Raw genomic sequence first — 27,638 nt, 5'->3', positions numbered from 1 at the left:
ACTGCTCTAGACATTGGTCCTATGTTTGCTTGTTGTGGGGGTCTGTAGTGTGCAGAGCCTTAGTTCGTGGTTCACTTGGAACAAGAACTGATTGTACTCTGAAGATTAGTCTGAGATTTTACATATGTGACTTCTTTTTGACCTCATAGCAACCCCGTGAGATGACCCTTTTAGGTAATACTTTTACAAAGGAGCCCTCTGTGAGGTCTTGATGCGGTCCAAGAAGCCCGCATCCAACAGAGACAGATTTAGTCCCTGAATACTTGACGCACAAGGTCTGGATGCTAGCTGCTGCCCTCCGCTGGAGCTGCCCTTGCTCTCCCCCACTTCTGCTAAGCCCAGAAAGGGAAGATGTTTTCAGCTTCTACTTCTGTTCAGTGCTCACTAAAGCACTGTGGCATCCTCAGGAGAAGCTACACCCTGCCTGCCTTCTTGGAGGCCATGTAAGCTTTGTAAACCTCAAGAGTTAGGTAAAGCACCGGGCGGTGGTGGCGCACGCCTTTAATCCCAGCACTTGGGAGGCAGAGGCAGGCGGATCTCTGTGAGTTCGAGACCAGCCTGGTCTACAAGAGCTAGTTCCAGGACAGGCTCCAAAACCACAGAGAAACCCTGTCTCGAAAAACCAAAAAAAAAAAAAAAAAAAAAAAAAAAAAAAAAAGAGTTAGGTAAAGCACTCCCTTTCTTTCTGTGGCACAGGCATGATGCTAATTTGGGAAGAGGTGGGTGGGGACCCCAAGTATTCCTTTCTTTACAATCTGTTGGCAGCATTCCATGGGGAACAACTCACACCATAGTCTGTTCGTTCTTTGTACCGCCCACCTCATCCATCTCACAGAAGCATATTACTCAGCCCCACTTCTTACATGTGGGGAGGAGGGGCAAATGTTCAAGAGACTGAGATTGCACATCTGCCTGTAGGAGTAAGGCTTATGGTATGCAAGTGGCCACCGGTCACCACGCATCATGGTCTGCTCAGCTGCGCCTGTACCTGACAGGAGAGGCAGGTCCTGTAGCATTATCATACTTGAGAAATGAAGGGTTTTAGTCCCAGTGTTGTGGAGCTCATGCAAGTGCTCTGCAAATCATACTGGAAACCATTTTCTGATATGCTGAGATTTGGCTATCTCTGGGCTGTTTCTGATCCTACCAAAGGGTTGTTGGCGAAGTGGAACATAAGGGTACTGTGACAGCTATGTGGAGGCAGCACCTTGATTTAAGAGTGGCTGAGTACTAAGCCTGGACCAGAAGAAATGGAGCTGGTGCCTTGGCCATGCTTCCCTGGATGGTGGTGAAATGTGGCCCTTCTACCCTGTCATGTCCTGCAGATGTCTCTGGGAAGCTAAGGATCTGGGATACCACACAAAAGGAGCATCTTCTAAAGTATGAGTATCAGCCTTTTGCTGGGAAGATCAAGGACATTGCCTGGACTGAAGACAGTAAGAGGATCGCCGTGGTCGGGGAAGGAAGGGAGAAGTGAGTCATTCACCTCAGCCCCTCCCTGCTCCCATCCCCATACTTATGCTATGGCCTGCCTGCCCTTTTGTAGGAAGAGGCTGCAGTAAGGTCTCTATGGGCTTGGACAAGTGTGACTCAGCTCCTGAGGATGCCAACACGCTTTCTTTTCCAGTGGTGTGACTAGTTGGAGCCACTAGTCCCTTCAGGGCCAATTTTTCATGTATCAGGGAGACTCCATAACATAGTAGGGATGTCATCAAGGTATAAGCACCTTCTCTCTCCACACTCTGATGTCCTAAGCCCATTACTTCCTGGAACTCTGGACTCTAGTTGTTATGCCTGTATCCTAGGCAGCAAGAAAGGGCCTGGTGGTGAAAGAAATGTTACTTTATTGGAGCACCCTCTAAGCCATTAGACATGTCCACTCAGCGCTGTAGGAAAAAGGGCTGGGCATGTTTTTTCTTGTAGATGGGCCTATGTCCCGAGGTTCTCTGTGCATGACAAAGAGGTAAACAGATCTTGTTGGGGAGAAGGCTGCCCACATGGGACTAGTGACCAGCCGGGTGAGAGCTGCAGCCCAGGTTTTCTCATTAGCAGAAGTAGTAGCTACAGCAGTTTGTGGCATAGGTGCCAGCACAGAGCAGGCCAGTTCCTTGCCTGTTGCCTGGCCTTCCTAAAGAAACTTAGAAAGTGATGAAGCCAGGAAGCTGTTCCCCAGTGCTGCTTCCTGTAGCACATCGATGTTGAAGGTGCTAACACTGGGCCATGCAGACATGGACAGCTGGCCCCTTTCCTGCATAGACTCCATCTGTTCTGGGACACCTTTGGACATGAGCTTGAAAGCCCTAAATCAGGCCTTAGGGCAATATCAGTCCCTAGAGAATCCTGAGGTAGCCATGCAACATCCATCACAGGCCTGTGCTCCAGCAGCTTTCCCATTGGCTTCCCCATTGTCCTTTCTGTATTAATTTTTTTTCTTTTTCTTCTTTCTCTCTTTGACCCTGATTGGGGAAAGGTTTGGAGCTGTCTTCTTATGGGACAGTGGCTCTTCTGTGGGTGAGATCACAGGACACAACAAAGTCATCAACAGTGTGGACATCAAGCAGAGCAGGCCCTACCGACTAGCAACAGGAAGTGATGATAACTGTGCAGCGTTCTTTGAAGGCCCGCCATTCAAGTTCAAGTTTACAATTGGCGTAAGTGGGCTTTCTTTTCTTAGGGTGGTTTTGGGTGAGTTTTGAGGTTTGTATGTAAGATCATGGAGCCTGGGTGAATATGTTTAGATATGGATGCAAGAAGGGAACAGTGTATGCTCTAAGTGCTGTAATGTATAGGAAGCAGATTCAGTGGGGAAAATAGGGAGAGATGGAGGTGTTCCCATCCCTGGCCCTCATAATCCTAGATTCCAAGCTGGACATGAAGGCTCCAGCAGGGAAGGGCATATCCCAGGATAATCTGAGTGCACATAGTACTAGGGTAGTGAATGCCAGTATATTTAGCTCTGTTAAGCTGGCCTTGCTAAGCCACCAAATTAGCAAAAAGATCTGCCTTCAGGACATCTGAGTTGGCCTCTAGGGTAACTCCATGTAGAGCAGAGATGCCCGGAGTGGAATTTGGCTGAGGAATCAAGTGCTCAGCCTTTTTTTTTTTTTTTTTTTGAGGAGCATTCAGGGTCCCTGCTCTGCAGTTGTCCCTGACTTGGCCAAGTGACAGGCTCCTCCACCTCCTGTTTCCCATCACAGGATAGTGGTCTGTGGGGCCTTGTCCAAGGTGTAGCTGGCAGTGTTCATGCCCTGTCACTGCTCTAGTGTTCAGGCTGCCATTCTGGAGTGAGGGTAACTGATGAGAACCAGTATTCAGGCTAACTAACACACTGGAGGCCAAGTGATGGGGGAGAAGGCTCTGTGACCTGGGCAGTCTTTACAGCTCTCTTGCTTGCGCTGGCTTTCCTAGTGACTCTTTCCCATATACCATAAACAAAGCAGCTAGTCCTAGTTCTGGTAACGGGAGATGGAGTGACTGTTTAATCAGAAAGGATATGTCTTCTGTCCTTGAAGGTGGTTGTGTTTGTAGCTTCTCCAAGGTCTTCAGACTTATCCCTCAGAAGTGTCAGTGATTCCAGTGTCCATACGTCATTGGGGATTAAATGAGATACTATCCTTAAAGTGACTTGCTGAGGAGGACTGTTAATTTTAGTATTTTCGTAACAAGTCATAAATAGCAGGCACAGAATCCCTGGCAGGGGCAAGGACAGGACTCATGTAGTAGGCTGTTTCCATAAACAGGTCTTGGCTAGAGTACGGGTGACTATCTAGGGATCCCTTCTTTGTCGTGAAGTCGGCTCTGCTTCATCCCTGGGGAAGCTAAGTAAGGTCTGTGTCCAGCAGGTGTGCTGATCCAAGTTTCTTAACCTCCTGTAGCTCTCTTCCTGGTCTGCTGTGGCTTCCATTGGGAGGTAGTGGCTGTGTGGCTATTCTGGGAGCTTTGTTAAAAGATGTGGCTCATGGTTGGTGTTCTTAAGCAGGGGTGGATGCCCCATGGACTCTGAGTTGAGGAGTGCTGAGCCAGCCAATCTCTGGGGTCTAATCTTGGGGAAGGGAAGATGAGGTTTCTACATCAACTGAAAACTGTCCTTCAGTTTTCTAGTGATACTACCTGCCTTCCCCAGACTTCCTTCCACACTGTTTGGGCTCTCGATCTGAGCTATGTGTGGGTGGGGCTCTCTTTCCTGAAGCAAGAGTGGTCCTTTCTCTTGCATGTGTGGATTGACTTGTGCAAAAGAACACAGCAGCTAAAGAGCATTTAATGGAGATGTGGGGTCAGGGTTTGTCACTGGCACGGAGCCTATGCCTCTCCTCAGTTTTCTGTGTGAACTCACTGGGCGCCTGACTGATCCCGTCCCTTTCTTCACATTCTCAGCTGGCCATCTCTAGGTGGACACCACCATTTATACTGAAGTCCTTGGAGCCTACAACCCTGGGCCCTACTAGGCCTGGAAGATGCAGAAAGGGTTGTGGACCAAGGAACAGAGACCCAGGTGGCACCTGGCACAGAACTAATTGGTTCTGCTACCTTCCAGCTTAAATGTATCTCTGCACTCTCTCACCAGAAGACACACACACACACACCCCACCCCCGTCCAGACCCCATAATTGCAGGGAAGGTTCATGTTTCCATCTAAAACTATTCCTACAGAACCAACTGACAAAAGGGAGAGAGGGCCCATTGGTAAGGTCATGGAGACTTGGAGTCAGTAACTGAATGTGTATCTGACCTTGGCTGCTAGTCAGTAGGAGTGAAGCTGCAGTTATAGGGCTGGACAGGGGTGATGTCTGCCCTGCTGTGGCTTCCCTCGTGCTGTCTTGAGGTAGGGTAGTGTGCTGACAGATGGGGAACAATAGAAAACCTAGGGTAGGTGGGGCTCTCTGTGAAAGATGGGCTGAGTGCCCACATGTGGGGTCTGATAACGAAAGCTGGAGCTGTAGTGGTTCTAAGGAGTTCATTGAGCTCTTCCTAGTGAAAGGCTTTAAAAATTAAAATATCTGCGGCTTTAACTAAAATTATGTGAGGGTGTTGGGTTTTTGTTATTATGTTTGTTAGAGAAGATTAACTTTTTTTTTTAACTGAAATCCAAATAGCAATCCTTTTTCACCAGATATTTCATCCCTAGTCCATGAATGCTAGGAACCAGGCTACCTCTACTTCCTTCTGTCTGCAGGCCAAATAGCCTGTGCTTGCTAGAATCTTCATCCAAGTGAACAGCCCACAGGCACTCTGTCCTTGAAGTCAAACATCTCACATCTGCTTTCTACCTCATGGTTTGTCTTTAGGCAAGAAACCCAGGACTTGTAAGGGTCTTGGGGCTGAAGTGGATAGTTGCCCTGTGAAAGCTTTCCTGAGCACTGGGAGGAGAGCCCATAGTGTATCACTGGGACAAGGCACAATTGGGGCCTCAGAAAGTAATTGTTAAGAATTTCTGTGTGATATGTGATGAGACCAGCCTGTGATGTGCTAACCTCAGAAGGAAAATAGTAGCTGGGAGAAAGACCTGATCTACCAAGGTCATGTCCAACTTGCTGGTCCAAGTTTGGAGATCATATCACATCACATCGTTGTTAAGAGCAGGGCATAGACTTGAGCAATTCTGAAGTGAGCCCAGGTTTACCTGTAGCCAGAGTTATTTATGCCTGCCAGCCCTAGCTACCACACTTGGGTGTTGTCCATATTTGAAAGTAGGGTGGAGAAACCTTTTTCCTGGAATAGACCAAAGTACTACTTTGTCTATACCCACTGTGGATTTTGGATGTAGTAGGTGACCTTAGGAGGTAACTCTCCAGAAACAAAGGAGAGACCATGGATGAGATGGGCAGGTTTCCCCTGGGGGATCCACTCTTGGCCTTAGAAGGAGTGAGTGGGCCATCCCTGTTATTGCCCAGTAGACCCATGAACAAAGTGGCCATGATAGCAGAGATGGAGATTTTGCCTGGGATTGGCAATATGGACTTCTACTCACCAAGGTTGATCTGGCCTCAGCTGCTGATAAATGCCAGATCTTCTAACTGTAGAGAGAAACACTGAGCCCCCAATATCGCACCATTCTCTAGGGCAACCAACCAAACAAGGCAGGTAGACCACGTTGGACCACTTCTTAATGGAGAAGGATAATGCTTTGTAGAGTAGGTACTTTTTCTGGTTATGGATTTGCCTTTCCTGCACATATTGCTTCTGGCAGACCCAGTGGTACTTTAGATGTCAGTAAACATCCCAAAGAACATTAGGGATGCTCTTTGGAGGCCTTTGGCATGCCCCTATGGATGAATCATAGAGAAGACCTTTGGGATTTTGGAGCAGGGCTCTCCCATCATCTGCAGACAATTCTCCCTTTGAGAAACCAGTGTGAATTCAAGAGGCCTTCTGCAGAAGGTCTTTAATGAGCCAACGTGGGTAATAAGCATGTCCAATATAGAGTCAGACCATTAAGGAGCTCAAGAGCACCTGAATCCCCATCAGTGGAGTAGATTTGAAAGTCTACTCAAAACTTTTTTTTTGTTTGGGTTTTTTTTTTTTATTTTTTTTTTTGTTGTTGTTGGTGGTGGTGGTTTCTTTGTTTGGTTGGTTTGGGGTTTTTGTGTGTATGTGGTGGTTTTTTGTTTTTTTGTTTTTTGGTGGTGAAGAAGATGATGGGGATAGTGTAGGAGCGTGGGGTTGGAGAGAGGGCTCTTTGGGAACTCAACTGATACAGTCTATGCCCATGTTCATTAAGTGTTGGCTACGAGGGGGCAAGAGTAATTACAGGAGAATGGAACATTTCACACAAGGATATTGAAGATGAGACCTATGAGGTTGAATGTGATACCTCTGGATGACTGGGCCGAGGACCAGAAGTCTTTGTCTCATCAAGTGGAGTGGTCGGCAGCCATGTGACGTGGCTGAACTCCTGGACTCACTGAGACACTTTCCAAACTCCCTCCACACTGCTGGGCCCTGTCTGTGGAAAACACTATTATTAGCCCTCGTTTTCTTTGGCTAATGGGCTACTGTTGGCTGTTCTGCCTGCACAGGGTCTATTTCAGGAGCAGGCATGTCTCCTGCCCATATACACTCTGGTGCCTGAGTTGCAGAAAGGAATGATGGACTAGGGCTCTAAATGGGCTCATGTAGGCTCTGTCACCCATTCCTTGTCTGCTTTGTCCAGCCTTCTCTTAGTCTCTTAAACCTGTGTGGTCTCTAGGGCACAGTACCTCACCTCTACCAGATTGTGCATTTTCCAAGAGAGTCCCACAAAGGTAAAAGCTTTGGAGCTTGACCACAAGCCCTGATGGAGGTCCTGGAGTCTATGAGTTGTTTCCAGTATTGCCTCCTAAGATCACTCTGCATCTGGCCAGTCAAGTACTAAGGGCCTGTCTGACCCCAGGGAAGCAGTGACAAGGGACAAGGCGTTTGTTAGAGGCTGGAGCTGAGTACTTGCTGTCTGCTTTTCTCTAATGTTCCTTTCATTACATGTTCCTTTTACACAGTAACAAGTCTGTACCCTTGGTCTATCCTCGGTCTCTGGGTGTCTCTACTGGGATGGGCACTTCAGTCTCTGAATTCTAGAGTGCCCTAATAACCCTGTCTAAATAGAGGGTCCAAGAGTAAGCTGACACCAGTGTGGCTCCTTTGCTTTCTTTCTGTGGAATAGGCAGAGCAGGCATTTGAGGACCCAGTGTGAAACCCTTGTGCTGGGGGTAGATTAATGGGGAGTGAGCTGGATATTCTTGTCTAGCTGTGGCTACATCAGTACCTCCTCTGGGTTATTTGACCTTGACCAAAAGAAGGTGTGTATACCACACCACAGAGGTCAGGAAGGGGTTTGGCTCTGAGATCTTGCTTCCATCATCTTGAGCCCTGCAACTAATAGATGTGAGACACAGGGTCTCCTGTGTAGCAGGCTTCTTTGCACCCAGAGATGGATGTCAGAATGGTGGCAGTCAGTCTGAGGAGTTAAGGTTGTAACCCACTAGGCTGCCCCTTGGCCAGAACCTGCCCAGGCCTGCCAGTGTAGGCAAGTCAATGCAGACAAGAAATTGGAGTCTGGATTTTCACAACTGTCGCAGCTTAAGTTGCCCAAATCCATTGAGCCTCATGCTCTGCTGTGAAGAGTTTGCCCTAAAGCTTGCCATGGCCCTGTGCATGAAATGGTGACAACTTGTGACAGTGGCAGAGCCAATGAGACCCTAACTTGGGAAGACTGATTCCATGCAGTGTGGCGAGTTGTGCCTGAGAAACTGCAGTTAAACAGATGAGAGTAACCAGAAGAGCAGAACAGCAGGCAAACACAAACATAAGTAAGGAGTCTCCAGAACTAGAGCAAGGGCCCTTTGTGCCATTACTACCTCCCAAGACTAGGTACTGCCCTGGCCTGCCTTAAGCCTTGGTCTCAGACTCTTTATCCTGATTAAAAGTCACAGCCGCTGCTTGATTTTTTTTTAAAAAAAAAAAAAACTCATTTGTTCCTTAGCAAACACCCACAGAGCTAACTAGGCCTGACAGGAGGTGCCTCTTAACAGCTATCTCAGAGCCAGCAATTAGTACATAAGCCGTCTGGGGCCTCAGAGGGAAGAGGATGGATGCATTAGGAGGCACTTGATAAGGGGAGGGAGGCCTGACTGAAGAATAGTCTTTCACACTGAGCTATGCTGAGGGACTGCCTGGGAGTTTCTCTAAGCTTAAAATGTTCCTGTGGACTAATGAATCCTACCTGTGTTCAGGGGAAGGGGCTTAAGTAGAATGCTTTTGTAAGCTTTGTCAAGTGTATGACAGCCCTCTCTCCCACAGGATCACAGCCGCTTTGTCAACTGTGTGCGGTTCTCTCCTGATGGGAACAGATTTGCCACAGCTAGCGCTGATGGCCAGGTAAGAACTGGCACTGAGAAGGGGACTATACCTAGGCAGGTTCATGGTAGTGCTCCCTGTTCCCCTCCCAGGATTCACCAAAGTCCAGCAGATAGAGGTCTCTTATTTCAAAGACTGCTCAAGGCTCCAACTGTATAGCCACAGTTGCTGGGGAAATGGTGGGGTAATGGCACACTACACCAGCTTCTACATAACTTGTTTGTTTCTTGAAGATATTCATTTATGATGGGAAGACGGGAGAGAAAGTGTGTGCCCTTGGAGGAACCAAGGCCCATGACGGAGGAATTTATGCTGTGAGTATAAGTTTGTTTCCTGATTTGCTGGGTTTAATTTAGTCAGTTCTGTATTGATAGTCAAGTCATCGTAGATTGTTCGAAACTAGATGAATATTGATGTAAGCAGGTAAGAGTTGAACCATGGCACAGCTTTAAGTGATAGTTGGGTGGGTGCAGCCAATGGCTGAGCAGGAACCCTGGGAACTAGGCTCATCCTAACACTTTCTTCAGTTCCCTATTCTCTCTCGTGAAACGGTGGCGGTAGGCTGCTGCTTTCGGGGCACATGTGGTTCTGAAACCCTCTGACATACGGCACTGTTTTGTTGAAATAGATTAGTTGGAGTCCTGATAGCACTCATTTGCTGTCTGCGTCTGGAGATAAAACCTCTAAGATTTGGGATGTCAATGTGAACTCTGTGGTCAGCACATTTCCCATGGGCTCCAATGTTCTGGACCAGCAGCTGGGCTGCCTGTGGCAGAAGGACCACCTTCTCAGCATCTCCCTATCTGGATACATCAACTACCTGGACAAAAACAACCCCAGCAAGCCCCTCCGGGTCATCAAGGTGAGCCTTGTTCTAGGTATGGTGTGCCTAGGGAACAGACTCCTGTGGTCTGCTGTGAAATGGGGAAACAGGGATAGCCAAATGGAAGCAGAAATGTTAAGCTTCCTTCATCCTTCGGCAGAAGTCAAGTTGATATTTTGGGACATTAGTAACCCCCTGGAAGTATTGTGAGCAATGCACAGTTAGGGTCTGCGCTGTTCTCTGCTGCTGAAAGTCACTATTTCCTGAGTGGCTTGACTTTCTGTTAGGACTTGCATTGTGCCTCACAACTCAAGACAAGACCAGGAACGTTCTGAGTGTTTAGATAGAATATAGAGCATGGAGGGTGAGATGGAGGCTGAGTGAATAAATGAGAGGGGGCTCAGCTAGGAGTCCGTGGGAGGGATGGCCTTGAATCTGGATCATGGTGTAGTTTGAAAATGGGCATAAGGGATACCCTGGGCTTCACAGGAATAGAGGACAGGAGCAAACGGATCAGCTGCCAAAGGCCATCCTGAACAGAACATACCTTGAGGTTCCAAACCCTCCCTAGGGCTTGTTCAAGCCAAGTGCTGCAGGCCACATTGTGCTTTCCTGGCTGAGTGAACGTCTTACTTCTGCCTCCATCTGCCTCTGCCACTTTAGCCTCTCAGGAAATCTGTAGCCAAGTGGGGCAGCCCCCAGGATCACCTTTACCCTGTCTTCTGGAAGATCTTAGGGTCCTTAATGACTGAGCCATGATTTTCAGGGAGGTTTTCCACAGCCAAGCTTCCTTATTTAGGGTTATTATTGCCATGCTGAAACACTATGACCAAAAGCAATTTGGGAAGGAAAGGGTTTATTTGGCTTACACATCCATATATCTGTTCATCATCGAAGGAAGGGACAGGCACTTGGAGGCAGGAGCTACAGAAGCCGTGGAAGGATGCTGTTTTCATGTCTATCTCAGCCTGCTTTGTTATAGAACACATTACCAACAGTCCAGGGATAATACTACCCTAATGGGCTGGGCTCTCCTTCATCAGTCACTAAGAAAATGCCCTACAGGGTGGCCTATAGCCCAGTCTTAGAGAGGCATTTTCTTAATTGAAGTTCTCTCTTCTCAGATGACTTTAGTTTGTATCAAGTGGGCATAAAACTATCCAGAACATAGGCTCCCTTTCCTGCTCCCCACTTCTCATCCTAGTTGCTAATAATTTCCAGAGTTTACATTTTAAGCTGTTCGAGTAAAAAAAAATGCCCAGTCCCATCTCTTCTCTAGCCAGTACAACCCGCTATTCAAAGGGCCCAAATATGCAGGGTCACAAAGGGGATCTCCTGACCTCCCAGTCCCACTGAGTGACTTCCCAGAACAAGGCAACTTGGCGCTGACCCTGAGGACAGAATTGGGAGCCCCTCTGTTGTTGGGTCCCAGACCAGGGTTGGGTGTGTGACAGAACATGGGTACTGCTGCGGGTGGGAAGTCATGTATGATGAAGCCAGAGCTTCCCAGAGACAGACAATTCTGTGCTATGGCTCCAGTTTCAATTGTGAGAAATTGTACAGATAAAAGTTCTCAAAGAAACCTATATCTCATCCTCTTTGTACAGCAGTATAGCTCATGCCAGGTGGCCACTGCCGCTCTCAGGCTGCTGAGAACACGAGCTGTACCAGGGAACCAGAAGTTTGAGATTAGAATGCGATTCTTAGCCCTGGCTACATGGCCACCTTACCTGGGAGCTTTATAGCAAAGGGCTCCTGGCTGGCCTATGTGGTGCTTTCTCTAGCCTGTTTCTCATGCTTGAGGGTGTGTGAGAATCACCTAAGAATATTAGCTTTTTAAACAACCCAACCTCAGAGAGGACTAGACATTGTGATGAAGACTGAAATCTTAAATCTCTCAAGCAGGGCCATTGCCAGAGGCAACCAAGAAACACACAGGTCCCCAGAATCTTGTTGAGCTTAGATTTTCATGCAGCAGACTAGGAAATCTCCTGGACTCCCGTAAGGCTCGTACTGTGCTGAACAGAACAGAGCCTGGGCTCTCATCTCTTAAGACATTATACAGTGCATTCTACCAAGGACTGTCACTATTAGCTGAGGGTAAATGCCATATTGTGGCAGCAATAAAGGGGACCCACAGGATCCCTGAGACAAGAGGTAGGGAAGAAATCCCAAACATAAAGCAGACCAGCAAGGCTAGTGAGAACCCAGGGAAAGGGTGAGGTCAGAGCTTAAGACGTGCTCTCTGAGCCAATCGCAGAGAATGTGAGAGGTGCTCTCTAGAGAGTCCTGTGTACACAAGGCCACCTCCTTCATCAGTTGGGAGGAATACTAAGAAGAATAAGTACCAAGGAGGGCCTGAGCCAAAGTGGTCACCCCTAGAGCACCAGGGCCTCCAGTGTATAATCCTATCCTGGCTGCCTCACACCCTGAGAGAGACCCAGCCAATGTGCTCATGGGTGGCAGCAGGGATAAGGGTTAGGTTCTAAGTGCTAGGCTTTAGTGTAGACCTTGTTCTTAGCCCAGGTGTGGGTTTTAGGTATTGAGGGAGGCAGCATATGGAGGTTTGTCAGATCAGCTGACTGGGAGATGGATGACTAATTGTAGCTCCTGACTTATTTATGGCTGGGGTTCCAGCATAGCTCAGCTCATGGTTGGCAGAGGGTAGGACTTGTTGCCTCGGCTCACCCCTTCCCGTTGTCTCCCTCTCAGGGTCACAGTAAATCCATCCAGTGTCTGACAGTGCACAGAAATGGTGGCAAGTCCTACATCTATTCCGGGAGCCATGATGGACATATCAATATCCTTTGACTGCGGAGCTGTCACAGAGACAATTTTTCTCTTCCCGTGGTGCTGGAGACAACTTTTCTCTTCCCAAGACCCAGGAAACTCTCCCATCCTAAAAAGGGTGAAACTGTGTGGCCAAAAGTGTTTTGTCTGTTTTTGTTTCCAGAGTATTACATAGAGATACCAACCTTGTGAGTGGGACCCAAGTCTAAACCTAAAATCATTTGTTTCATGTATATCCTATAGTCCAGAGGTTATAGTACTATATATACAGTGTTTATTGTGTGCCTGTGTTCTGACTGCAAGTACCACATATTATGGAACTTCCTGGCCTACCGTGGCCTTATGTTGGCACCCAGAAAGTTAGATTTTAGACTGTGATACACTAGGTGTGTCAGCCGTCGTGTCCATCATTGACAAGTCCGCCTGTGTCCAGCACGCTAGCTTTATGTGCCTTCTTAAAACAAGGCTGTGCTATTTACTGCCTTGGTCTCTTGGCTAGTAGCCAGGCTGTCCCACTGACTTACACTGCCTTAGCTCTGAAATTCTAAGCTTGGCCATCCGTGAGAATGCCTCCTGTTCTTGCGGTGTCTTCTGTCTGTGTGAAGGGCAGCCATGCCTGTCCAGTGCAGTAGATACTGTCATCCTGAGGTCTGGTTTCTCCTTAATTGTACTCCACATTACTGGGATTCAGAGACAGGAGAGAATGACTCCTTCTCTGGAAAAGGCCACACCAATCAGGTGTCCAGAATGACAGTGGATGAGTCTGGCCAGTTGGTCAGTTGCAGCATGGACGACACTGTGCGGTACACCAACCTCACGCTGAGGGACTACAGGTACGTTCTGCCCGAGGAAGCCAGCCATGACTCTAGAGAGGTCCAGAAGGAGCCACAGGTGCCTGTAACATTCCATGTCAAGGGGTTTATGTCTGCCCTTTATGTTTGTTTCTGAACATCATTCAGGTACTAAGCCCAGGATACTGAGTGGCAGGGCCCTAGTAACCAGACTCATAGGTGTGGCCAGTTGTAGACTCTGCACCAAAGCAGATGCAGCCCATGCATTATTATTTTGTCTATCTTTCTGCCAGTAGAGGTAGTGACAATAAAGCTTAGGCTATTGAAAAGTTCAAGGGAAGCTCACAGATTGATGGCATGCCAGATGCTGGGTATAAGGAGCCACCTCCTGTTTAGAGTATAAGTGGATACTGAATCAGAGGTGTCCATCCTCAGCAATGAAAGGTGAGAACAGGCAAGGGGGGGTGAGATGGGCTGCTCCAAGTCGTTGACTCAGAAATAGACCCACTGACCTTAGTTTAGCAAGACCTCCCACCCACCCCCAACTCGGCCCTCTAAAGCAGTTCTTGTAGCTCACATCTTGGTAGAAATGTGTGACTAGGAGAAGGATGGGGTTGGCAGGAGTGCATCTTTATAAGGGTCCCACTTCAGACTGGCAGCAAACCTGCCAATGTGTGCAGTCTGTTTTGATGAGTGGCCACTGGCATCTGAGAACAAAGGCACCTGAGAACCCAGGCGTCTCGGCTGTCTGCTTCTTATTGCCTTGTGATATCACTCATGAAAGTTGTCCTGGTGGCCAACCATGGCTTGACTCAGTTCTGTGGAAGCTTGTTAATGTTTTCAAGAAAGATAGGGCTATAAATTATTCTAGGTGAGTTTTGATAGCATTTGTCTAATATAAGAGGGAACTAGGTCTTCATTAAAGGTATTGGAATTTTAGTTAACCGTGAGGGGAAGAGCAGCTATGACACACAGAAGGAGCAGAACTCAATTCTGTATATACCTAGAAAATCTAGTCTCGAGCCTACAGATGGGTGGGGATAATATGTCTGCTTTTAGCACAGGTGTACAGGAAGAATCTACCCAACTTCTAACCTCCACTTGTTGCTGACACCTTTTCCCTACTCTGGTCTCCCTTTATGATAAAAAGACCTCAGTGCCCTATTTGTCACCTCAAATTTTAGCAAGTTGCCCCTCAGGAGAGATTACAGTAGGATTTTCTTCTCCATATAGTTAAGAGGTGCAATTTTCTCAGTATGTATTAATAACCATGCTGAACCAGCTGAATGTGGAAGTAACTGCCCTCCCTCCTCCTCAACAGTGGACAAGGTGTTGTGAAACTGGATGTCCAACCAAAGTGTGTAGCTGTTGGCCCTGGGGGATATACTGTGGTCGTATGCATTGGACAGGTATGGTTGGCTACATTTTAACCAGAAGTAGTGGGATATGAGATGTATAACTACTGTCTAGTTTCACCCATGACTCATGTTCTGGTTTCTTTTTTTGATACTGTGATAAAACACAGACCAAAACTAACTTGGGGAAGAAAGGTTGACACAGTGTTCTGCCTGCATGTATGCCTGCACACCAGAAGAGGGCTCCAGATCTCATTATAGATGGTTGTGAGCCACCATGTGGTTGTGGGAATTGAACTCAGGACTTATGGAAGAGCAGCCACTCAGGCCATCATTGAGGACCACTAGAGCAGGAGCTCTGAAGAAATGCTGCTTGCTGGTCTCCTTCCTATCCCAGGAATGCCTGCCTAGGGATTGTACTGCCCACAATGAATTGGGTCCTCCTTGTGTGTGTCAATTAGTAGTCAAGACAATACCCCCACACGCCTGTTTAAATTAAAGCAGTTTTTCAGCTGAGGTTCCATCTTCTAGGTTTCTCTAGGTTGTGTCAAGATAACAAGTACGTGTAGCCAGGGTTTTGTGCTACAGGCTTGCCTTTGCATGGACTCACTCTGCTACTAGTTAGGACCTTTTAGCAAAGTGCTGCCCTCAAAATTGAGACACAGGAAGAGGGCAGAGCTGGTCTCATGAGACTAAATTATAGAGCCATCTTTCCATGAGGTCTGAGGCACTCAGCTATATGGCTTTGCCATTATTCTGCAGATGTGCCTTTCCCTAATGAAGCTCACCCTCTCTGAGCTTTTATGTTCTTTCTAACAAAAGCACGGGTGATCGTGAAGATAAAGTTGTTCTACTCCTAGTACAGCTTAGCTGGGGTGACACTGCCACATGAGAAGGTAGATCCCAGGCCATGATAGGGTCTAACTCTCTAGTTCCTGTATATCTGTTCCTCTAGAACAGAGCCCTGGGCTCACATCTGTGCCTGACCTACTTTGTGCAGAATTCTGTTCCACAATGTGTCATCTCTGCAAACCCAGGCATCCCATCTGTGGTCAGAGCCAGAAGCTGACTAGTGCTTCCTTTGGCTTGAGTGACAGACTCTGCTGAAGAAAGAGCCATTCAGAAAATCCCCGCCCCTCCCTGGTCTGTGAAGCTGATTGCTAAAGGGAGCGTGGATTCTGTGTCCCAGATAATTCGATGGCATTGCCAAGTAACTCAGTCTGGGCAGCCACAAGGCACAAAAAGGAATGTGTTGCATGGGGCTCTCTGGGCAGCTGCTTCTCCATGGCAGATCTGTCAGCCTTGTATCAGCACCTGGCCCTAGTGAACAGTGCGTGAAGACTTAAGGCCTTTTCTGTGAGAAGGCCTCAGACAGGCACTTCTTTGTCCCAGGCCCCAGTTACTTCATCTGAGGTCATAGTGGCCCTAAGCTGACCCTGTCCTTGAGGCTGATCAGAAGAATTAGCCAAGGTGGGTGAAAGCAGGGATTCAGATTACCTGTCATTCAGAAGGTAGTGACAAATTCCTCCACAGAGTAATAGCAGATTAGGGCACCATCTCCCAAAAGAAGGGCTTTTCTCTGTGCATGTGTGTAAACATTTTATCTGCTGTTGTGGGGAGCAAGGCAAGGTCCATGTATGACCTTTACCCCTAACCAGAACGTAGCTTAGTTAAGATCAGGCTGCCACATATCTCCAAAGTCCTAACAGCAAACACATGGAAGTGTCTGCTGCTCGGGCAAACATGGCCTGCCCCAGCTTGACTGAGTGTGGTATAGCGTTCTCCACACATAGTCTTCCACCTCTCTTAGAGCGGGGTAGGTCTTGAGGGTTCTCTCAGAGCAATACATTTGCAGACCCCCTGCTACACCCCCACCCCAACTATGCTATGCCTCCCAGCTCCTCCTCTTCCTTGCATCTCGGATTGCACAGTTGTTCCCACAGACCTCCGCTGGTGCCCTGAAGGGCTGCACAAACAACTCTGTGCTGAGTGTCCAGTAACCTTAGTTACTATTACTTTGGATAACACACTGTCCTCCAAGCTGAACAAAAACCTGCACTATGTAGGCATTGGTTGTTTCTTGTGACCTAGGATCTAGGATCTAGAGGTGGAATCCTCAAGTCAGGCCACTTTCCCTGATGGTTGAGCCAAGTCCCTGGTACTTCTGCCCTTTGCCCTTCAGAGATCAGCACTTCACATGCTTGTCACTGAACATTTTCTCAGGTTCTGGCCTGCAACTAAAAGTAACACGGTCCCTACAGTGAGGGAGGAAATGCTTTTATCGAGGTTGAGACTGGCCCAGGGTGTGGCTTGGAGCCCAGAGCCACTAACCAGAACTCACCTTTCCTACTGATGAACAGTAACTCAAAGGGCCACTGACCTGACTACATCTTTCATGTTACAGATTGTCCTCCTGAAGGACCAGAAGAAGTGCTTCAGTATCGACAACCCTGGCTACGAGCCCGAAGTCGTGGCTGTGCACCCTGGTGGGGACGCAGTGGCTGTTGGGGGCTCGGTAAGGTCCTTTTCTTCTTTACCCTGTGACCTTGGTATCTGAACAATTTGGGGCCTGGAAAAGGCCATGGTCTTCAGTATACACTGGAATCCTGAAGAAGTATGCTCTAATGCCAGAGAAAGAATGGACTTGCCAGTGAGAGGAAGAACAAAGAGAGCAAGGTCCTTCCATGTCCTTCCTATAGACGGCCAGCAGGTGTAGCACAGATTAAAGCATCTTCCTGATTTAAAAATTCTGGATTAGTCGGGTGGTGGTGGCTCATGCCTTTAATCCCAGCACTTGGGAGGCAGAGGCAGGCAGATCTCTGTGAGTTCGAGGCCAGCCTTATCTACAAGAGCTAGTTCCAGGACAGGCTCCAAAGCCACAGAGAAACCCTGTCTTGAAAAAACAAAAAAAGTTCTGGATTAAAAGTGGTCTTCCCACTTCAAATGCTTTAATTAAGAAAAAAAAGCCTCACAGATATTCCTAGGCTCTTGGGTTTTAGTTAATTCCAGATATAGTCAAGTTAATAACCAAGAATAGCAATTATACAAGGTATACTTGGCACATGGTGGCAGGAAGCTTGCTGGAGACAGATATATGCAGCTTGCCCAGCACAACTGGTGCCCCTAGAGACTGGGAAGCTGTTGGTGCAGTTTTCTCCACATTGACCTTTCAGGGAGCTATGAATACTATTTATGGGGCCTATTTGGTAGCCAGCCAACACCAAGAACAACAGTAAGAAGGCCTGGGGTCCAGTCTTTTCTGCCCAGTTGAGATGACATGCATAAAGGAGTATGGGAGGAGGAATCAGTTGTTTCTTGGCAATTAGAGCCCTGGGCTCATACTGGTGCCTACTGAGCCATGGCAGAGTACTTCTTTAGTGAAAACCTGACCTTCCGCTGTGACAGAGGGCACATAGTGTGGATATTAAGGAGTGACCACTTCCTATCCCTGCCTACAGGATGGCAATGTGCGTGTATACTCCATCCTGGGCACCACACTAAAGGATGAAGGCAAGCTCCTAGAAGCCAAGGGGCCAGTGACAGACGTGGCCTACTCCCATGATGGCGCCTTCCTAGCTGTGTGTGATGCCAGTAAGGTGGTCACAGTGTTCAGTGTGGCTGATGGCTACTCGGTGAGTAGGGTGCAGAGCCCTGTACTAGAGACCTAAGGGAGGACCCACCCTAGCCAGATGCTCTTGGGTTTTGACCTGCTCAGTTATGTCTTCCACTCTGTGAATGGCAGATACCTGCTGGAACTCTTGGGAGGCTGCTGGTAGTGATCAGGGACTAGGACTTTTCCCTGTTACTGTGGGGGCTGGCTGGGAGGACACATGCACTCTGGCCTGCACTCCGATCCTATGCCTCTGTTTTCTTTCTGTACTAGGAGAACAATGTTTTTTATGGACACCATGCAAAAATTGTGTGCCTGGCCTGGTCACCAGACAATGAACACTTTGCCTCTGGTGGCATGGACATGATGGTATACGTATGGACACTGAGTGATCCAGAGACCAAAGTGAAGATCCAAGGTAACTTACCCTGGGTCTCAGTCTGTCAATTCCCTGACCACGCTTCCTAGGGTCAAATGGGGTTTGTGCTTTAAAAGGTGACCTGATAGAGATGATGCTTTGTCCTTCCCTCCAGCACACACCAGACACTCTGCTGGCCTGTGCAGAAGGATCCTGAGACACTCATTACAGTAGGAATCCTTGCTCTCCGTATGTAGGACATAAATGAGGAAAAGCTTTTGACACCTTTCTTTCCCACCCTGCTCCTGTGCCTTAACTCACAACTAAGTTAGCTCAGTCCCACCATGGTGACGTCAATAGAGTAATGGGAAGCATGTTTTTCCAAACATATTTTCAAAGGAGACAGATTTTTTTTTTAATCTTTATTCTGGTTATCCGTTATCTTATCACACTGCTTCTGCTGGTAGTTCCATGCTAGGATCCAGAGTCACATATGGCTGGTGATCCTGAGTGAGACGGCTACATTCCATTTTATACTGTCCCCTGGGAGACAACTTCCTGTGTGTACCAGAACAGAGATCCTAGCCTATCTTAAAGCTGTCCTGAGACCACCCCCAACAGCTGCAGGTTAGAGAGACCCACTATCTGCTGTGTCAGAATTCATATAAGGCAGACCAGGAGGAGGAATCCTGAAGCAACTTCCAAGGAGCCATTTTGGTTTGTAAGGAAATCTAGAAATTTCACAAATAAATGGATCAGGAAGGTACTGTGTCAGCGCTAGTGGTCCAAGAACAGTGCTGGCGTCTGTCTGCTGTGGTCACAGACTCCTGGCCTTGCCATGGAGAGTGCTGCAGCTTAGGGAGTTCTCTGGCCCAGGATGGCCCGACCCCCCAAGACAGCTGCTCCACCTAGGTTAGGCTGCTGATCTAGGCTAGGAGCTACCTGGGCCTAGGGACTAGGAATCCTGTTGGGGAACCCCTTTCCTGGAACTGGGAGGTCCCTGGGGCTTTGTGAGAAGTTTGAGCTGAAGGAGTCCAAAGGTGCAGGATCTCATGGCTGGAGTCAAGAATAATGGAGGTAAGATGGCAACTGGAATCCCATCACTGTGGTATGACTCTGGTATGACTTCTGGAGGGCACCAGACACGTCCTCAACTCTTGCTGTCCATTCTCCACCCATCCTTTCCACTTTAGTAACAAGACCTCCTCAGGTAACAAAATTCAAAGACCTCAAGTCCTTTGTTGGAAATGGCACGGCACCGTTTTTATATAAACTGACACAGTGTCAGTGCACTTCATCCGCTTGTCATGCTGTGGTATTGACGGAGTAACTGGTCTGTTGAGCTCAGAGCCAGTGTGGAGCTGACTGGTTGAATCTGTGAATGTAGATCCTGTGGACCCACACGTGTGTCTGTTCTCTCTTATCTGACTAGTGATATATATCAGTGTTGGGAATTAGAGAGGAACCACTTGGCATTTTAGAAGCCTGGAATTGGTACAAGGCTGAGCTCACCTGGTCCTGCCTCTGCCCTCACAAACTTGTCCTTGTGAAAATGAAACTGCCTCTGTGGTAGTTTCTGGTTCTCACTGATGACTTTAGCCTTGACTTCTCTCTTCTTAATCAAATACAGGGAGAGGCAGAGTGGGCCTGTTTCCTCACATTGCTCTCTTCTTCCCAGATGCTCACCGGCTGCACCATGTCAGCAGCCTGGCCTGGCTAGATGAGCACACACTGGTCACCACCTCCCATGACGCCTCTGTGAAGGAGTGGACAATCACCTACTGAGGACACCACTCACCCCATGGACCGAATCAGGGACTAGATTTTAACTGCCTCGGAGCACCCTTCTCTTAACTATTTCTGTAATGCTCCCCTTCCCGCCTGCCCCGGGAGTGAGCAGGGCCTGCGAATACCCTCCTCTCTGCAGGGTGTCCATGTCTGTACGCGTCCTTCTGAAAGCTTTAGACAGTAACAGTTTGCACATGAGAAATAAAGCAAGCACTTAAACAGCGTGTGGAGCGTACCTAAAAACTTACAGCCCACCAGACCATGAGAGCGTGGAACATTCCAGAGGCAGCAGCCTCCAAAGCACAGACCCCAGCCCCTGTGGCTCTTGCAGCTTATCAGGAAGTTGGGTAGGGAGCAGGCCACGACTCCCCTTTCCCATGCAGGATGCAGGATGCAGCTGCACTGGAGAGGAGGAGCTGCTCTGCAGACCCCTGTGTCAGCGTTCTGTGGAGAACAGGTGTCTGCTCCTTGGTGTTAGTCACGTTACATGGCTGTCTCTCTGGAGCCATCCCCGGATCCCACGGGGACACGTGAACCTTGACCTCATTGTCAGATCAGATTTTGTGCTTGATTTTAAGAACGGAAATCATGGAAATTATTTTTTTTTTAAATGTATCTTGACTGTTGTCTGTCTTGTTCCTGAGCTGGTGCACTGACAGTACCATGTCTAGGCGAGTAGAGCCCTTAGCCAGACTGAGGTGTTCTGGTCACATGATAACCATGCTTCAATGTTTTCCTGTCTCTTCCCCCCCTCTGGCCCCAAGAGCAGAGATTAAGGACAAGATGATGTCACTGTAACTTGTCATGTTTTTACCTGTTTTTTTTTTCTTTTTCAGTGCAGAAATTAAAGTAAGTATAAAGCACCATGATTGGCAGTTTCTTTGCGTTTGTCGGAATCACTGGTAAATGTTGGCTGAGAACAATCCCTCCCCTTGCATTTGTGAAAACACTTTGAGCGCTTTAAGAGATTAGACTGAGAAATAATTAAATATCTTTTCTCTTGATTGTGGATCACTGGCTTTGTGTGGTGGTACGTGCGGGAGGATGGGATGCTTTGAAGGACCCACCAGCCAGCATATCTGGTAGGGTCCTCACGAACCCACATTATGGCAATCACATGGAAGGATAGCCCCAGAGAAACCAGGACTGCCTGTTCCCATCCCTGCTTCCAGACCCCATGTGGCCTGGTCCATCCCCTTAGGCCCTCATTTGTAAACTGAGCATTAGGCCTGACGTTATCTCACCCTCCTGTCTATAATCAGCCTAAATCCTCAAGCCAGGAACCAGATCTGAGTATTTAAGAAAACTTCCCCTACAGCCAAAGCAATTTGAAGCAAAAGGTACCGCTCTTGGGGTCAAGTATATACTCTCCATAAAAACAATCCTTTCTCGGGTTCTTGATGTTGCTCCTCCATTCAGGTGTAAAAAGGACGCCATTATCTGAAACACAAATCACCACAGAACAAGGTCAGACCCATGTTGGGCAATGAGACCAGATGTTTTCATGTCAGTGAGTCAGTGGATGAAAGTGGACAGCCTCTGAGGGGTGGCGGCCTGTCTAGGTCTCAATCCTTGTGGAGTCAGAGGGACATCAGAGCCGCAAAGTTTGACAAAAGGAATCATTTGCTTCAGGGTAGAAGATGCCAAGGGACAATTCAATGGAAAGTGGGTTTGGTTTGGTTTTTTTAAACACAAGCTTTATATGTGTGAATGTAAGTGCACATGTATTACAGCACACATGCAGAGACCAGAAGCTTCAAGTCAAGCCCTCTCCCACAACCTGGGGTTCTTGTTCTCTGATAGACTGCACGCCTGTCTGACTCCGTTGGTGCTGGAGGCAGACGCATACAAGAATACTTGGCTTGAATTCTGGCCCTCGTGATTGTGCAGTAAGTGCTCTTAGCTACTGACACATTCCTGCAGCCCCCAAACTTGGTTCCAAGAAAGACAAGCAAGTTAAAGTGGTTGCATTTGACAATATTCATAACTAAGCCAATGCTGGAAGGAGAATAACAGTTTGACCAATGATACAGACACTGCCCTGTACCAGACCAAGGAACATTTCATGAGTTTGATACCTAGCAATTTTTTCTTTAAACACATTTGAAGGTTTTTTTTCATGAAATTAGTACAATTTTCAAAATATAGGAATAGAAACCACAGTGCATGATAATGCCTATTGAGTGACCCCATTTCAAGTGCCACCAGTGTACAGCAGGCTGGTGGGGTTGGCTTCATTTCTAAAGACACTTCAAAAAAGTACCCGTACCCACAATCTTTATTATCATTTCAACAAGAAAGATCTGTATGTGAAAGCTTCAAGGGAGCACAGAATGTCAAGGAAAGTCCACTCTGAGGGGGGCGTGGGAAGTTTTAGTGAGCCAGCGGTTTGGTGGCCACACACCAGACCACCAGGTCGTCATCACTGACTTGTTCAAGGAGCGTTCACAGCAGTGGGATGGGACCTGCCCTCTTCCTCTTAGAGCCAGGATAACAGCTCTATGCCAGCCAACTACATTTGGGGTACAGTTCTGACTGCCTGAAAAGAGAAAAGATGCTAAGATCCCCAAGCTACACTGAATCAGAATAGCATGCCCACCAGCAGGGCCCATCAGCCAGCTTCAGGCACTGTGAAGCCTAATTCTTTCTCACCCTGAGGGAACCAGTGCAGTTTTCTCCAGTGGAGTCTCACTGGGTAAGACCATGCACCAACACACATACACAACTCTGATACTTGGGGAGATAGATATATAGATATATATAGTTTTTTTAAAAAATTATTTACTGATTCTTTGGAATTTTACATCATGCACCTTAACTATGCTCACCTCCCAGTTTTCGCATATTCGTCCCTCACCCCTGCGCCAAAAGAAAATTTTTAAAATGCAAACAAAAACAAGCACAGGAAATCTCCATCTTTCCCGCCTCTCCAAGTCCTTCATTTGTCCTGGTGGCACTGGCAGCACTGTGTCATTTAGCATACCCTCTGTCCAATCAGCCTTTCTTGCAAATGTTCGTTGCAGTGAGTCATTGGTCTGGTTCAAAGCCTCTGGTGTCTGGTACACCATCATCGCTGGATCCTCACTGAAACTCCCCTCAGCCCACAGCCATCCCGAGTCATGGAGGTCCTGCAGATATTATTCCTCGGGACCAGAACCTTCACGAGCTCCAGCAGGTCCTAGACGGGGTAGAAGTTAGGGTGGGCCAACACATGGTCCGGCTGTGGACCCAGGTGGTAGCTGAGCTGGTCAGTCCCAGCCACTGGACTCAGATAAGGGGGCAGAGCCAGCTCCCCTGTGCCCATGTCTTCAGGGTCAGTTTTCCCTCACCTCCAGTGAGGGTTGGGGCGTCTCTCCTGAGTGCAGGGTCAGCTCTCTTGCTGCAGTGTCCATGGAGAGGCAGGGCCAGCTGACCCCTGAACTGGCACAGTGGTGATGGTGGTCACCCGACAGGCATGAAAATAGCTCTCCGAGGATCTCTTGGGGTTAGTCTTGTGCGGATTTCCTCATCAAGTCACCCAGAACCTGTTGGAGCTGAATGTTCCCAGTATGGACCTCAGAGCTGATGGCTCCATGGAAGTGTAGATCCTCCTTAATGACCCCAAGATCCATGATCGTGAGACACGCCACTGAAAACCAAGCAAAACGACATATGAGTGTATCTGAAAGAAGCTGGTTAACACAACACTTCTTATCAGTGCACACTTACCAGAAAAACATGCCCCCCCCCCCTTTCCCTAAATTAGAAGAATAGCATTGTTTTCCATTTTAGGGAATGTATGTCTCCAATGTGTGATATATCATTCTTGTTCAAGAAGTGACAATCTGGTCTCATGCACAGAGGAAGGACTTGGTCCACTTTGCAGACAAGAGCTGTAGGTCTTCATCTTGGACACTACCCCAAGGCAGACCAGTAAGAAGCCAAGCAGGAATTATCTTGAGCAACCTGAAATCCCAGCCACTGACTTTCTGTCCTCTGTTAAGTTGAAACCCACCTTGGATTTTTCTTGTATCCATTTACCAGTGTGAAACATTATTTGGAAATGGTCCATTCATTTAAGCATCTGTTAGTCCCATTCTCTCAAGTCACCATGATATTAATAATATGAACGTAGCACCATTAATATTAAGAGTTGACACAACTCTGAGTGGCTATCCCAGGATTTTAGGTCTCTGCTCCTGTAATCTCAAGTCTGGTTTGCATTGTTTGATCTCACCTACCAGGAGGAGGAAGAGGGGGCATCCATGTGGGCTTATGGCATACACACCCACAGTATCTACTCTGATTTTATGGGCGCCCTTAGTCCTGTGAGCACACTTTCAGAGGGCTGAAGAGCTGGACTTGGAGGCTGGGAAGAACAGTCCACAATGAGGTAGGCTCCTCCCCAGTGTGACTGCTCCCGAATTGGTGAGGAGATCAACCAACCTCCCATTCACAGCAAATGCCCACACAAGACTTCTGGGCAAGTCAGGGAATACATTAAGGAGCTTTATTTTGTTTCTTACATGTATGTTAACTATATTTGGATTGTAAGGTGATTTAGAAAAAATTATCAGTTGCGTATCATCCTCATGAGCAAAGATTTTCTCAATTATCTTGCAACTCAGAGCAGACAACAGTTGACAACTGATGAGCGTGCAGTTGTGATGATGGACACAAAGCTGCAGTGGCCGTGCCACACACATGGCAGGAAGTCACGAGGACCCCATCATATTAATGCAGTCTGTTCTGCAGCTCAAACATGGCTTTTCAAACAGCCACATGGATAAAGTTGTGCATATAGTTCAGCTTGATGCTGTTCATTTTTAACTAATAAATACCCTGGCCATTTAGAATTCTAGGTATCATTTTATATGTAAAAGTTTTACTGTACAAAATTTGACAACCACTGAATGAAATCAACTCTAAAAACCAACAATTTATTTCTGTAGACCAAAAACAACTTTAAATTTGCCTGAGCACAGCCGGGCGGTGGTGGCGCACGCCAGCACTTGAGAGGCAGAGGCAGGCGGATCTCTATGAGTTCGAGACCAGCCTGGTCTACAAGAGCTAGTTCCAGGACAGGCTCCAAAACCACAGAGAAACCCTGCTCGAAAAACCAAAAAAAAAAAAAAAAAAAAAAAAAAAAAAAATTGCCTGAGCATTTAGTTACAGAAAGATTCTAATTTCTAACCTTTAATTCTTACTATTTTTGTTATTCAAAGGGGAAATTTCCTAAGAAAAACAAAGCTATTGCTGCTCTAACCCATACCCCTAAAGAGGCAGTTAAGCAAGGGTCGTTGTAAGGGTTCCTTTAGCATTAACAGGGCTGGGGATGTAGCTCAATGAGACAGCATCTACCTTGCAGGTGAGACCGCCCTGGTTTCATTGCTAACACCATAAATAAACACATAGACAAGACATAATTATTACCCTGGGTGAATACACCAAAGGTTGTTTCCCATAATGCTGAGAGTCTACTCAGTGCCACACCAGGATTCCCTCTTTCTAGAAATTTCCTCTTCTGTGTTTCCCAATGTGATTTTGGGGAATACTGACTGGAAGCAAGGGTACTTGAGCTCCATATTGTGACTCTCTAACCATGCATCCCTCACTCCCACAAATCCCTCCACCAGTTCTCAGCTTCTCTTCACCTGTTGACTCATTATTATTATTTTGCTTTTTAAAAATCAGTTGTCTAATATTGACCTAAGGTCAAGAAGTTCTGGAGATTAATAATAAGAATTGCTGCCACTGGAGGCTATACTTTATAAGACACCTAGATGCATTTGAGTCTCAGATGAATGGCACCTAATTTTTTATTTTTTAGCACAAGCATGTACCATGTATTCCACATGTAGTTGCACCCTTCTGATCAGACCAGACAACTCCGCGTGGCATGACCATGGGTAATAGATTCAGATCCACTGTTTCTGATGTCTTGCTACCTGTAGAATTCTGACAGATGGGCTGGAGTTTATCCCTCACAGCCATCCTTTAACGTGTGGGTGTTACTCCCCAAATAACAGATGCCGAAGCAGGCAAGAGTCTGCTGGGTAACTGGAGAGAATAGCACAGAGACTTGAAAATAGCTCTGCCTGTCGGAATCCTCCAGGCAAGCCCTAGGATCTCAAAGCAGAGTCAAGAGCACAGGAAAAACATGGAGAGACAACCCACTTCTTGGATGGGACGAGCTGCCTCAGGAAGCAGTGAGCAGCTTGCACCTCTGAGTATACAGCAGACACCAGCTCCAAGGATATGACTGGAGATGGCTGAGCAAATGGACCATTTGAAGGGCTGTGGATGGGATGCTAAAGGCAGGTAGAGTGAAGGAGCACCTGCAAGTACCTTGCAGGAAGCTGTTATCAGTGCTGAGCTTAAAGGTACAAAGGAAGAGGGCTTGTGCAGGTGGATCAGGGAGTTCTGTAGAGCCTCCCGCTAGCCAAACTGAACTGGCAGGGGCCTGGGTCACAGGGTACCCTGAGTACTATGATAATCCCCATTGGGTAAGACCCTCTCAGGTGCACAGCAGAACAGAACAACCCGAAACTTCTGCTAATGGAGGCTGACAGTTCTGGCCCATCTTATGTGGGTCCATCCTCCAAGGCTGTATCTGGAAAGGAAGGTGGAGGAGAAAGAAAGTGGTGTAAGTATCAAAAGGAAAAGATCTTCCCAGAGCGATGGCTGAGTCCCCCTAGATCTCACTAACCAGAGCTGCTTGCTACAGGGAGTGGGTGCCAAGGATAGGGACCTGGTGTCTGAACAGAACCAGCAAAGCTAATACATACCCAACGAACATGACTCCAGACTTAAGTGTGAGCAAGAAATTAGCCCCGATTTTACCAGGCCATGAACATGCTTGCCAGCACAGCAGAACCTGTCCTGTGTTGACATACAGAATGGAAGAGAGTAGAATATATCTCAGGGGTGTTTATCAGTGTCCACAGCGGTATTGTCAGCTTCCATTGCTGAAAATGAGAACCAGAAAGACACATACCTCACGGGGCTGTGCAGGGTTTGCTGGAGATGCTCCAGGTAAAGCCCTAACTGGGCCTGACTCTCAAACTTCAGACTTCACTGTTGTTGCTGGACACGGGAAAGGTGCGGGCAAGAGTGGACAATGTCAACATGAGAGCGTGGTAGATGAAGGACATAGAATAAGTACCAGCTAACAATAGTGCAAGGCAAAAGAGTGAGCAGACTAATGGAGGGAGCCTGGGTGAAGTCCAGGGGTGTTCCTGGATCTGCTGCCTTTTCGTGTAACATCTACTCCGTCTTATCAGGAAGTGACGCTGATTCTAGCTGAAGGCTGCAA

The 27,638-nt window shown here is 47.6% G+C and overlaps 1 protein-coding gene across 1 annotated transcript in view; it reads left to right on the top strand.

Annotated features, from left to right (window-relative positions):
* Positions 1-21,348, top strand: part of Wdr1 (WD repeat domain 1) — a 35,533-nt gene extending 14,185 nt beyond the window's left edge. The window contains exons 4-15 of the mRNA XM_057772596.1: positions 1,326-1,473; positions 2,471-2,651; positions 8,773-8,850; positions 9,063-9,143; positions 9,458-9,691; positions 12,365-12,454; positions 13,121-13,275; positions 14,555-14,642; positions 16,993-17,103; positions 18,047-18,220; positions 18,472-18,616; positions 20,235-21,348. Of these exons, the coding sequence (XP_057628579.1) occupies positions 1,326-1,473; positions 2,471-2,651; positions 8,773-8,850; positions 9,063-9,143; positions 9,458-9,691; positions 12,365-12,454; positions 13,121-13,275; positions 14,555-14,642; positions 16,993-17,103; positions 18,047-18,220; positions 18,472-18,616; positions 20,235-20,341 (1,592 nt within the window). The 3' untranslated portion in view covers positions 20,342-21,348. The remainder of the gene's footprint in view (positions 1-1,325; positions 1,474-2,470; positions 2,652-8,772; positions 8,851-9,062; positions 9,144-9,457; positions 9,692-12,364; positions 12,455-13,120; positions 13,276-14,554; positions 14,643-16,992; positions 17,104-18,046; positions 18,221-18,471; positions 18,617-20,234) is intronic.
* The last annotated feature ends 6,290 nt before the right edge of the window (positions 21,349-27,638 follow it).

The sequence above is a fragment of the Chionomys nivalis genome, chromosome 6 (genome assembly GCF_950005125.1).
Source record: "Chionomys nivalis chromosome 6, mChiNiv1.1, whole genome shotgun sequence".
Lineage (NCBI taxonomy): Eukaryota > Metazoa > Chordata > Mammalia > Rodentia > Cricetidae > Chionomys > Chionomys nivalis.
This window is presented reverse-complemented; position numbering and strand designations above follow the sequence as displayed.